Source organism: Blennius ocellaris (assembly GCF_963422515.1).
Source record: "Blennius ocellaris genome assembly, chromosome: 6".
Taxonomy (NCBI): domain Eukaryota; kingdom Metazoa; phylum Chordata; class Actinopteri; order Blenniiformes; family Blenniidae; genus Blennius; species Blennius ocellaris.
The window spans coordinates 6974424-6987775 of NC_137655.1; the positions used below are offsets into that span (position 1 = coordinate 6974424).

General features: G+C 41.7%; 1 protein-coding gene across 1 annotated transcript in view; it reads right to left on the bottom strand.

Annotated features, from left to right (window-relative positions):
* Positions 1–239: 239 nt before the first annotated feature.
* The window catches only part of col18a1a (collagen type XVIII alpha 1 chain a), an 81246-nt gene continuing 68133 nt past the window's right edge, over positions 240–13352 (bottom strand). Inside the window, exons 18-43 of the mRNA XM_080497719.1 lie at positions 13070–13201; positions 12708–12776; positions 11745–11771; positions 10757–10855; positions 10002–10037; positions 9819–9908; positions 9699–9731; positions 9325–9360; positions 8325–8384; positions 8167–8244; positions 8051–8086; positions 7927–7980; positions 7700–7771; positions 7370–7435; positions 7226–7256; positions 6839–6883; positions 5965–5999; positions 5751–5870; positions 5505–5664; positions 4432–4496; positions 4212–4340; positions 3926–3958; positions 3528–3842; positions 2690–2887; positions 1732–1847; positions 240–1600 (exon numbers count right to left, since the gene is read on the bottom strand). Of these exons, the coding sequence (XP_080353845.1) occupies positions 1387–1600; positions 1732–1847; positions 2690–2887; positions 3528–3842; positions 3926–3958; positions 4212–4340; positions 4432–4496; positions 5505–5664; positions 5751–5870; positions 5965–5999; positions 6839–6883; positions 7226–7256; positions 7370–7435; positions 7700–7771; positions 7927–7980; positions 8051–8086; positions 8167–8244; positions 8325–8384; positions 9325–9360; positions 9699–9731; positions 9819–9908; positions 10002–10037; positions 10757–10855; positions 11745–11771; positions 12708–12776; positions 13070–13201 (2349 nt within the window). The 3' untranslated portion in view covers positions 240–1386. The remainder of the gene's footprint in view (positions 1601–1731; positions 1848–2689; positions 2888–3527; positions 3843–3925; positions 3959–4211; positions 4341–4431; positions 4497–5504; positions 5665–5750; positions 5871–5964; positions 6000–6838; positions 6884–7225; positions 7257–7369; positions 7436–7699; positions 7772–7926; positions 7981–8050; positions 8087–8166; positions 8245–8324; positions 8385–9324; positions 9361–9698; positions 9732–9818; positions 9909–10001; positions 10038–10756; positions 10856–11744; positions 11772–12707; positions 12777–13069; positions 13202–13352) is intronic.

The window sequence follows — 13352 nt, forward strand, 5'->3', positions numbered from 1 at the left end:
AACAGGAGTTTGGTGAAATAGTAACCATCGAAATGGCAGCTTTGGCTAATGCAAAAGCTTCCAGTTGGTCTGTAAGCAGGACACGTAGCTCAACAACAGCTTCCACAAATGAGTAGCATATGAATCTGACTTACGATTTAGTATGTTATTGCTAAAAGTAGCAGAGCAGATCACTGCTCTCCAACTTTTCTGTTAAAGAATTTGACACGACACAGCGAGCAGCCTGAACTCCCATCGCATGACTGGTTGAAAAAGACTTTAATTCAGTGCCTGGGAGAAGAAAACAGTACAGCGCAAATTGTTATACAAAAAAAAAAAAAAAAAAGGGAAATCCACAGGTTCAGTCAAGACATCATCAGTAGCACCGCGGCCGAGTTTGTGGCTGAAAACTGAATGCGAGGCTACTGCTTGGTTCCTGTCCCTAACCCCCGTGACAGCAGTCACTCCAGCAACGCTTAGCAGCAAATCACTAATCACTTCAGCTCGCTTGCTGATTGAGGGTTTAAAAAAAAAAAAAAAAAAAAAGATTTTCAGAATCAAAAGGCTCAATTTCAGCTCGGCGCCCATCGTGGCCTCTGGATTTAAAGATTTCTCATTACGCTGTTTCCAAAAAGGTCATTCACTGTGGTTTGATGTACAAGCATCTAAAAGCACTTAGAGATGTGATGAATATGAATCTGCAAAAATATTGCATAGAAGAAGAAGGTTGAATGTACAAGCTTATTGTGTCGTCCCGGGTGAGTAATAAGGCACCGTTTTAAATCAGAGGGCTGCTCTTCTTTTCTTGCACAAAGTTAGCGAGGGTAGTTAGCATTATTAAACTTACCTTTTTCTTTTTTTATCCTTACATAACTTCATTTAAAAATAAATATCTATTATCTTATTTAAATTTCAAATAATTTTGCCGTTACCCCGTCACAAACCCCCACGAGTCTAAACTGAAATTGGGAGAAAAACAAAAAACGCAGAAATGATCGAAATTCTAAAAGGGAAAGTAAAACAACAACGCAATGGATAATTCAAAACAGTTCAAATGATAAAACATCAATAACGTGAAAAAAATTAACACAAATGACAAACATGTAATATACAAATAAAAAAAACAAAAAAAGGTATTAATCGAGAAGGCTTTTAGCTTCTCTTCTCCTGTTCTGCCCCCGATATGAGAAAATATGTGCCAATGCCCCCACGGAAAAGGACCAACACCCCTCTGTATGACCCATCTCTTTGGCGTGTATGGAGGAGGGGGAGGAGGGGGGGCAGACGATGCCAGGCAGAGAGCCACGGGCCAGTTCATCGGACGCCTCATGTTGAAGGAGAAAAAAAAAAAAAAAAAGGGCTAAAAGGGGCCAAGAACAACCGAACAAGAAAGCAAGTGGACGGGGTTTATTTCTTGGAGGGCGACGTGAAGGCGTTCTCGATGCAGAGGACGATGTAGGAGCCGGAGCAGCTGCTGCTGCTCTGCTGCAGCAGGCGGCCGCTCTGCAGCGAGGACGCCAGGCCCGACACGGCGCGCTCGCCAGCCCGCCACGTTTCACAGTAGTGGTCCGTTTGCCGGTGGCCTTTGTTGCTCGATCCGTGCCAGACCATTTTCTCAGGCCTGGAGGTAGAAAAAAACACATTAATGTTAAAAAAAACAAAACAAAACAACAACTGGCAATCAGTAAAGAGAAGAAAGGCTGCTGGTAAATGTAAGCCCCACAGGGAGCTGCATTAAGGACAAAGACTCACCATGCACTGTCCCTGAGGATGTCTCGTCCGTCGAAGGAGTAGATCGGTACGTTCTCCCTCATTTTGTTGGAGTCGTCACCGAAGATGGACTCCCAGCTGTTAAACAACACTTGGTCCTGCAGGGAAACAAAGATGGGGCTTACACTTACTTTTTCTGTGCATTGTTATTTAGAAGGAAGGAAAAAAGAGTTTAGAACAACTGTTCCAAAGTTCAGCCACCGTTTTCACTAAGTTTAAATTGAAAACGTGTTGGTTTTTTTAATGTCTGTTTAAACAGAAATGGCTTAAAATGAGGTCGTTTGCATGTCGGGCCACGAGTTGGTGCCGTTGGTTGTTTTTTGTAATGAAACCACATACACATGCAGGCAGAGAATAATCCGCTATAAACTGTTGTCATGTAAGCGTCCACCCAAACCGCCACAAAAGCTTTGTTTTCACATTTGTCATATAAACCGAGGAAATAATTTAGTAGCATTTCAGTCTACCGTAATGCAAATGTTCATGTTGCACAACGATAAAGATGTGAAAAATTGTGTATCGCTCCTTTATAAAATATACGTCTGTAAAATAGCCCAATGCTTTTCTCAAGTGTATCTGCATTTGTAGATTGGTGGGGGATGGTTTACATGACGACTGTTGCGTAGATGCGAGTTCAGACGGCAACCTTTTCAAAACCATCGCTGTGCAAATATAAATACCAGAAACCATGTAGTTTCGTGTGAGACCATGTGTCACACAACCACTTACTGTGAACACACAAGACGGTAAGATGTAAACATTTAACGTTCAAACCAATGTTTCTCATTTTCAAAGCATTTCAAAAACATTGCATTTTCAATGACTCCTGACGTCATTGGAGTGTAATATGAAGGGGCTCAAAGAAAATATCTTGGCAAACTACGAATGTCTTGTCCGAGCTGCGGTCACACTTGTTAGCCATCGATTCTTCGTCCGTTACCTTGAGGTTCACGATGGGGAAGTTCTCCCTGTCGGCCTTGCGGACGATGGTGTACAGGTCTTGAAGTTTGGAGGACAGGAACGCTCTGAAGGTTCCCTTCAGACCCACAGCTCGAGCCTGCTGGAAGCACAGGAAGTCCGCCCCGCGAATTCCCCGCATGTTACCCGATTGAGGGGCGTTCAGGGCGATGAGGTGCAGCTGCGGAGGACGGGAGCACAGTCAAGTTCAAACTGTTGACAATGTGATCATTTCCATGTGAAATCAATCATAGTACCGGCTTCTATTGTAAGATTTGTTTCAAATAGCAGCTTGTATGAGTCTAATTTATTTTCCCTAAATGAATACAATCAGGACTTTGTCTTGATTGTATTCATTGTAAAAAAAAAATTGATTATAAAAAGAAATACAAGATTTATTGCTGTCACGTCTGGCCTGAATAAAGTACCATTCAGCTAATTTGTCAGTTCATTAAAATTATTCGTTTAATAAAGATGGAAAATATTGTGTATTACGCAATATTTAGAGCCATGATTCTTAAACTGTGATACGCAAGTGCCCTCTAGTGGCACTTATTAAAAGTCTCTTAAAAGAATTTCAAGAGTCTGTTAAAAATAGTGAGAAGTTATACAAAATTTAGATTTGGCTGTACCACCGATCTGATGAACCAGAAACATAGATGTGAAACGAACAAGCAAAAGAAAGAAAAAAGTTGAAATTTTTTGTGTGAGGAAACACAAAGTAAATAGTTACAATTGTGCAGGAGCACGGTTATAAGTTCAATTTGTGGAAATGCAACAGTTGAGTGCAAATGAAAGCGAGTGCTCCTTCATCTACTCACCCCGGATCCGGATGCGTCGGCGTGCACGGCGGGCACCGGCAGAGGAGGCCGTCTGGCCGGGGTGACCGGGTATCTGTTCTCATTGTGCTGGATGGGTAACCTTCCATCGGTCTGGCCGTTGTTCCTGTGGTCCGGGTACCTGGGGTCGTACTGGGCTGGGTATTTGGGTTCCTCGGGAGTCTGCGGCGGCGGGTCGATGGGCCGAATGGCGGACCCGCCGTGGGAGTAATGTCCGGCTCCATTGTTCTGGGACTGGTCCTGAGACTGGGGGTACAGGATGACGGGCGGAGGCTGGGCTTCTGCCACCTCGTTTTCCTGCAACACCAATATCCAAGTCATGAAGCAGTCTACGTGTATCGATGCAGATCTGATCTGTTTTACGTTTCTGCTGAACCCACCAGATCTCTGAAGAAGGGATTGTACTCTCCGAGCTGCGAGGACAGAAAACGGAGCTTTAGTACCACTTACATAAAGTCATTATTGGCACATTATACTTTTATAATCCTGAGATGTGGCGGTTGCTGTGTTAACTTCTTTTGATGTCTTCCCTTGAAGCCAAAAATCAGTTAAGAGCAGCGGATTTAAAGTCGCTGTATTAAACTGGGTAATGTCTCAGTTTTAAATACCTGTTCTGAGCTCTATGATGGCATTAAAAAGTTTTCTGGAAGGAGGAGAGAGCCGTACCATAACCTGCCGCAGTCCATCGCGCACCCTCAGATAGAGGTCAGCACGGTCGATGATGTAGATGAGGCTGCCCTCGGTTTGGCGTCGGGCGGCAGCGAGCATCGTGTCGTACGACCTCAGCACTGTAACCTGAGGGAAACCAACAGTCACAGACTGTCCACCCGATGGAGGCGGCAACGTGAGCTCAAAATGAAGAAATATGTGGTCGGGTGCCGCTTACCCCCGCCGAGGGGCCAGGAGTTCCAGGTGGCCCGGGGGGTCCGGGAGGGCCGGGGACACTGACAGCTGCAAACAACAACACATCACACATTTGAGTTTTAACAAATGTTCATGGGTTCGTCTCCAGTATTTCAACTGTTGAAGAGAAAAAGGTGAAAGCATGATTATGGCTGCTGGATTAGCATTAGCTAAACATTATTGCAGGGTTTACGGTATACAAAGCTACTGGAAATTGCACTTGTATATCTGTCAACCTTTCAGTGAAAAAGACACAATCACATATTGAGTTATATAAGTTTGGTTTTTGACTTTTATTCAGAAATATGAAAGGAGTTTTCCTTTGGTCTTGTTCTTCTTGTGTTTACACTGATGTTTGTTTATCAGATATTATACTTTCTCTGTTTGTGAGAATTGTGGAGCTGCCAATAAAACCACATTGACATGACAATGAAGCGAAAACACTTTTGTATTTTCATTTTAGAAATGTGTGTTTACACAGCCACATTTTGAGAACGATGTCCATTTACATAGCAACGGCAGAGCCACTGAAATGTATGCAGTATGCAGGCCACTAGTGGGAGCTGCTGTTTGTTTTTGTATCGAAACCACACACATGCACAGAGAATAGGCTATAAACATTAGCAATGATGAGTACATGGAAAGTCGCATTTCTTTTACGAGTGACTGTCAACTTTGAAAATACCAAGTCCCAGGAGAATATGGACTGGGATTCATGACATACTGGAGACAAAAAAAATAATTGTTGTCGTTGGGTAACAACAATGGCGTCCAAAGGTAAAGTTGCGTTTTGGGTGACAAATCTTTTTCGCTTTCACTTGAAATTTGCTCTAATTAAGACATTTTTTTAAGCTTTGTGTCATTCATTTTGGTAATTTTTGTACTTTTCTCACAGATGTTAGTATAAATAAATTGCATTGCATTAAATCTTAAATCAAATTAAAGATGCATAATGATGTAAATTAGTACAATTTGTGACTTTTAAACATTTTGTGTAGAATTTACTGATTGAAGTACACTTTTTAATGAGTAAGGATGGAATAAAAAACTACTTACGGTAATTATTTCGGTTAGGTCCTGAAAGAGAAGGAGACCCTTGCGGTCCTGGAGGCCCAGGTGGTCCAGGAGGACCTGGGCGTCCATCGTAACCAACCCCTGGTGGTCCCGTTGGTCCCTGGGGTCCAGGAGGTCCTGTTATGGACTCTCCTTTTGGGCCCTGGCATGAAAGAGAAAGATCTGCATCACTGGATTGTTGTGTTTTAGGACTTTGATTAATACTTGTTTTAACCCCGGGGAACCCACCGGTAGGCCTGGATTGCCAGGCTGCCCTTGGGGGCCCTGTGTTCCGCCGAATCGAGAGTCGTAATATCCACCACCAGCCTCTCCCTTTTCCCCCTTGACTCCCGACTCACCACGCTCGCCCTTTATTTCAGAAGAACATTGTAGTTCATTTCCTCCAGACAGTCAATCCATCACATTGAAAAGAGGCTGCCGGTGTCGATGTGAGTGAGTTTACCTTCAGCGACGAGTAATCAAGCTCTGCGGTTGTTCCTAAAAGAAAAAGAAAGATTCTTTAGGTATTAAAAACTACTCGAGTCGGGCCTGTACTCCCACCGGTCACTTTATTAAGTACAGATTGTGAAGACGAGCTAATGAAGTTCAAACTGAGTGTGAGGATATGGAAGGAAAGTGATTTTGAATGTGGAATAGGTGTTGGTTGATCTACTTTGGTTTTGTGACACAACCATCTCCAGGGTTTATAGAGCAGTGTCTGAAGAGAAATGTCTCAGACTATGCCGTATGCCGTATCGGCTCTGGACCACCTTGGACCACCATCCTCATGATCTTTGTTCACAAGGCCAAATCATGACAACAAAGGTGTTTAAAAGAGGATCTTTTAGCTTGAATGTTGACGCAGCAGGAGACCACGCTGGGTCAGCTAAAAGCAGGAATCTGAAGCTGCAGTTCATCCAAACTGGACAATGCAGAGTGAAGAATTGTTGCCTGGTCTGATAAATCTCCATTTCCACTGCCACATTCAGAAAGTTGGCTCAGAATTTGGCATCGACTACATGGAAACGTGGATCCTTCTGCTGTTGTAATAGTCAGGGAATGACTTTCTTGGCAGACATTGAGTCCCTTAATAGCAACTGATTAGCATTTAAACTCCACAGCATAATGAGTGCAGTTTCTGACCATTCCAATCATCTTATAGGGCTACTTTATTGGGATACTTGCTGAAGAATGATCCACAAAGGTCACAAAGCTCAAAGAATCTCAAACTGAACATGATGCTGATTCACAGTCATAAGATCTCATGGTGTCCGGTGAGTGTACAGTAGAGTATAACGGTGTAGAAAGAATATTTCTTGAACAACTCAAAGGTTTACCTGGGATTCCTGGATGTCCTTGGTCTCCTTTTTCCCCTTTAACAACTACAACAACAACACAAAGACCTGAGACACTGAGCAAAGTGAAGTACGTTGTAGGTGTAACTGTTTCACTGATGGTGATGTGTTCTGTGTTTTATCACTTCATTTTTCTAATCTAGCCCTGACAGCTTAATCTCCTGACAGTAAAGTGCTACATCCACTTGAGGCCGAGGCAGTGAAATGAAGACAGAGCAGTCTCGGCAGACATTTCAACCCCGTATGAATCTCTCTCCCTGTGTCACATTGACTTAACTTCTCCATCCTGATTCCTTGCTCCGAGGACTTAATCTCACATTGTTTTGTATGTCAGTAAAACAATGAGCGCGGAGCGTCAGGACATCGTACCTGGGTAATTCCTGGAGCTGTCGTCGTAGCGCTGTGACAGGAAAAGAAACAATCATAGCAAACAGAGAAAGAGAGAGGTTTAGAGGCCTTATCAGAGTCCAACATGTGATTCAAAGCTTCCGGTTCAGGATCTGGTGTACTCACATTGAAGCGATCCAGAGGAATGGCAGGTCCGGGTGGTCCAGGTGGTCCTGGTGGGCCAGGAGCTCCCTAATGAGAATAGCGTTTTTTTTACTCCTGTTTAATGTTTTTGGGATGTATTCTCATATTCCGGGACAGCACAAAAGTCTATAAACCCTGATTTGCCCAAAAAATTGAGTTGAAGTGAAGATCTGCTTTAGATTCTAGACCAGGGATGTCAAACACATTTTAGTTCAGGCGCCACACTAGAACATTTTTCACCATGTTTTCCCACATATAGACAAATGTAACTTGAACAACACGAGACTGGAAGGTTCTTGTAATAAAACTCACCGGGTAGCCAAAGCCTGCACCTCCCACTGGCTCTCCTTTCTCACCCTTGTATCCATTCACACCAGGACGGCCCTGAAGGGGAGAAAGACATTGATTTCTTTCCTTTTTCTTTACTGGGACAAAGAAAACGAGTAAGAAATGTAAAAAAATACACAATCAGTCAGCAAAATGGGATGGCATTATGTCATGATGTGAAAATACAAATGACAGGAGAAAACAGCACTTACAGGTCTCCCAGGCATTCCAATTTCTCCTTTAAGTCCAGGAGGCCCATACGGACCCTGCAACAATAAATCATCAGTGGGTCTGCCAGCTGATGGGAGAATTCAATGCTTTTGAAATAACACTTACAGCAGGTCCAACGGGTCCTGGAAGTCCTCTCTCTCCCTGTTGGTGAGAGAGAGAGAAAAAATAGAGGATTAGTTTATGACTGTAACAGACACCTGTTCAGATGTAGTAAGACTCACCTTCATACCCGTCAGCCCATCCAGATGCAAAAGATTGCCATCCGGTCCGATTACTAAGCCCGGTTCACCTTTGTCACCCTGATCACGCAGAAACAGACAGGATTCAACACAGACTCTGAGGCCGAGGCGTCCACACAACGCTGAATAAACAAGATTACCTTCAGACCGTAGCCTGCGGGCCCGGGGTCTCCTCTGTCACCTTTAGGCCCGATAGGACCCTGCGAGATTGGAAAAGAAGATGAAATAAAAGTGAGAGGAAATCAGTCACAGGGAAAGCTGGAAATGCTTTGTTCCCAAAGGTAAAATAAAGCCGATGCAATCAAGCCTCCCATTCGTCTCTGCCTGTACGCTTCAGATTGAGAAATGCTGAGTGGACAGATGTTTGTTTGTTTTTTTTTTTCTTTTGGCCAAAAAATAAAGAAATAAAAATCTCATGACAACACTAAAACCAAATCTGCAAACATCATCCTTCTTTCTAAAAATGTATAACTGCAGCTCAAAACACTCCCTGATGAATGCACAATTTATCCACAACATATTTGATATACCATAAATGATAATGGTTGTAGCTGTTTCATCAGTTTATAGTGGAACACATAAAGAGCTAAATATTTTGATTAAGCTGCATATAGCTGTAATTCTTAGTCACCAGGGTACAAGCTTTTCTCGCGATATCCGGAGCAAAATAGAAAGTTTCCAGACTAACTACACTCCTGAGCTATGTTTAGTTATTTATTTAACCATGTACCCGCGAGAGCGAACCAGTGACTGCATACTGTGAGATTATAGCAGTCTTCTGAGATTAATAAATTCTACAACGTGTCCACAAGTATTTTTCCACATGTTGACCATCACTTTGCTGACTCAGCAGAAACACAGCACTCATATCATGATGAGTTCAGCTGAAGAGTAACTTACTTGTGAAATGAGCTCAGAATGCACAATGATCGTAATATAATGCATTTTTCGCTTTGTATCAGAGTACTGACAGAATCAACAAAGTTCTTTTTTCTGTATTGCTAAATTTCTTTAAAACAAAGAAAGAAAGGAAGCTTGGGTTTGTCACAATCACAGAATATATTGATCAAACATTTGATATATAATATTCATAAAATTGTAAAAGTAAGATCTGGATGTGATATATTCCATGAGACTTACAGGAAATCCGGCTTGACCAGGTATACCAGGTCCACCCTGGTAAAAGGAAGAAAAAAAAAAAACATAGACTTTCTCAGACGAAATGCATATTTGGTGTTGCGCTCTTCACAAATCGGCACATCCTCGTGTGTTTCATTGTGGTTCTTGGCAAACTACACTCAAGTGGGAAAATAACGGTCATGTATTACTCTGTGTGCTTCTGGTTTGTTGTTGTATTTGCATGGTTGCGTTTTGAGTTAAGCATGTGATACTCACAGCATCTTAGCTAATAGTTCACTCAAATGGACAAAGGGTCCGTACAGATGACCACATGTGTTGGGGACAGGGGACTCTTTTATTTGTTTACCCGTCGATGTTTTCATATGAATACTCACCTGAGGACCAGCTCTGCCATTGATGCTGTCGAACTGCAGGGAAATGACATTAATACATATAACTCTGGTTTCATACATGCTTTTTTTAAATATATTTTTGTGAATGTTTCAGTAGTTTACATTGTCTGACGTCTGGTAGATGATTTGCCCCGGGGGTCCCGGTGGTCCTGGTGGACCTGGGAGTCCGGATCCATCTCGGCCTGGGTCCCCCTGAAAAACCACGATTCAGCAAGCATGACACCACTGTCCTAAACAACACCAGGGTCTTCGGGTTATATTTTTAGATGAAACAAATGTATTTACCGCCTCTCCTTTGTCTCCACTTTCTCCTTTAATTCCCTGCAGAGGAACAGTGAAACGGATACTTAAAAATATAAAGATCTGGCAAGAAGCATACAGATTTATTCCGTATCACGTACAGATAAATCACGTTAGCATGTGCTTTGCTGAAAATGTCAGACACAAAATGATGATAAACTAGAACATGCACTCGGTAGAGCACATACCTTCGCCAAAGCCGCGTTTGTTTGTAGAACCAAGTTAAAATCACAAGCATGATAGCTGTTAGCTCATATCGATGCTGACTTGGTATATCAGGTAACTACGTGACTGTGTGAAATGTGACTTGTGACAGGTCTGAGAGATATATTACTGCTATTATTACTACAAGATTGTAAAATAAATTTAGTTTGAGATGAATGGGACATTTTGGGTTTTTCTTAGCAGTTTTTTGGGATTCATTTGGAAATGGTTAGCTGTTAGTGTCCCAAAATCTAATCGATTGATCCTTGGATGATGACAAATTATTCATGAAAATTCCCTGCAATTCAGGTGAGTAGTTTTTGCAAAAAGTGAGCAAAAAGCATAAATAGAAACCAATTAATGAATAAATACACACAGACGAACACATAACCATGTGGCCGTCATTTAAATTTGACAGTTTCTGTAGCCAAACGGCAAAACTTTCAAAAATATTGTATGGACACGACATGATCCCCGATTGATTCTAAATCTACTGTGTTTCGTTCAGATCGAGACGGGATTGTGGGCTTTTGTACCGGTGGTCCGGGGAAACCGTCCAGGCCTGGCTGCCCATCTCTTCCTGGAAGACCTTCGCTGCCCTTCGTGCCCTGAAGTCCAGGCAGTCCGGGTTTACCCTGCACAGGTACGTTCATGTCAGGCCGGTTCAAGTAACAAGAAGAGTAGCTTGACAAAGTGTCAAATAAAGCGAGGAGTTGGCTTCAAAACAATATCCTCAGAATTACCAAGCATGACACAGGGCTGAGTGCTACTTCAAATATTGAGGCAAAGCTGAACGCTGATGGCGCATCAGTGATCATGTAACAATGCGACTGTACGAGCCAAGCTTTGCTCATGTTTGATTTGTCAACGGCTCTGCTGTAAAGCAGCTTTCTGTTCCCAGCATTGCTGTTGTTGGTCCAGATGGGCCAAATGATTCTTTTGTTACTAATTTGTTCCAGACTTGTCAAAATCATGGTATACCAATAAAGAACAAAAATGTATTATTTACTCTCAAAAAAATTTGAATAAATAAATATATATATACACGTGTATATAAAACCATTTGTCAATAAATACATTAGTACATACAATATGCACCCACCCATCTTGATATGCATACTTATACACAAACACATAAAAAACACAAATAACACATTTCTGTCAGAATTAACACTTTTAACATTTCTGAAAAGGGATCGGAAGAAATCAAATAAATTTAATCTATTCTAAAAATGTCTATGTATACCAGTTGTATCTGTGCTCAATTATATTTGTTTTCCTTGTATTTAACTCCTCATTTGAATGGACTGTTAATATGTAATATTTGCACAATAATAATTTCTTGTGGTCTTTCCATTCGTGTACATTCTACCTGTGAACCTTGTATTAGATTTATCTCCAGTAACCAAAGAAGAAAGCCTAAACTCCTCCAACATACTGGACATATTGCAGACATCCCAAATCTCAGAGTGAAAAAGATCAGAAAAACATGGTCTCTACCAGATGTATTCATTATTTACTTACTGGAAGTCCAGGTAATCCAGGTGGACCCTAGAAGCACACAACATTTGCTCGGTTATTTGCAGGCTCACAAATATTTTTCTCATTCTTTGCCACATGTACACAAGTTGTACTTTAGAAACTTCTGGAGCGGCTCTCGGTAGATATTTACAGATACGAACAAAACAAAACTGGAATCGTGTTCCTTTTTTTTTTTTTTGCAGAGGTGGTGAATCTATACACTCGGACACTTCCACTTACTTACACCAATTCCTTTCAGGAAAACAAACAAACAAACATTAAACCATCAGTCTATTTATTGCTTTTTTATTTTGAAAATTCACTTCAGTATCTTCAATCGTTCCGGATTTGAATCCTTTAAAATGACAGCTTGTGTTTGGAAGTTTATATGTATCAGCTTCACTGATTATTTTTCCTTAAAATCAAATGCTAATGCACAGGATTGTATTGTAAAAGGTCAGTGAGGCTTTTTTTTGGACCACAATGATAACAGGAGGTACCTGACACTAAATTAAAGATACCAATGCAATCAGTCACAAACATTTTTAAAACAGCTTTTTGTGCATCTAAGACAGTTTAAATTTAAACTTTAAAAGCTTTCTTTGTTGATTGTGCATGAAAATAATGTTTGCTCTTTGCTCAAATTTGTCTGAAATCACAAAGTTGCACAAAGACACGATGCATGTAACATTGGTTTCAATGCTAGATGCAACATCATGGAGCCTTTGCTATTTAATTCTGCTTCAGTATTTTTGTTTTAATTGCACTTCAAATAGTTTTCTAGTTTGCAACATTTTTTTTTGTGGCTTCCTGTGGCAAATCTGTGCTGATCAAAAGGCAATACTTGGCTTGAGATATGAGGACTTACAAAATACTATCAGGAAAGTTCCTTCTAAGTAGCAACTATTGCCGATTTCCAAATTATATCTGTTCCATGTGATGACATTTAATTAGGCGTGCCCGTACCTGAACTCCTTCTGGTCCTCTGACGCCAGGAAGTCCGTTGGTAAAACCTCCGGAGCCTTCCATGTCGTCCTTAAAGACACAACCCAGATTTAATGACAAACTACCGCACGGATCTCAACATGGCTCGACTTGGTTTTTCTCTATTTCACATCCTGAAGTCTGTGAGTGCACTCCAAAGACACATAGATCATCGAATATTTGACTCTTTATGAAACAAATACTATGAGAAAGCAACTATGTCGCTACAAATATCCATGTACATCCTGGTTCCGCTTGTAAAATCACACATTAGATGCAGGAAACTGAGGAATGAGAGTTGGAATTTGTCTCGCGTTCTTGCAGAAACGCACAAAAGAACTTACAAATCCAACTCGAGCACTCCTCCCAGGAGGACCCGGGGGTCCGGGACGCCCGATCGGTCCCATAGGTCCGGGCAAACCAGCCAGCCCAGTCTCTCCTACCCGTCCTGGTAAACCGGGTTCTCCTGGTTCCCCCTTAGAGACGGAGAAAAATGATGGAACTGAGGGTCACAGCAAGTGAAGAATTATGCAGAATATGATTCACTTTTAACATCATGCAGGATATAGTTTTCTGTATACGTGTTATACACTACAGTGCAGGGACACAGTTAGAGGAAACCACAAC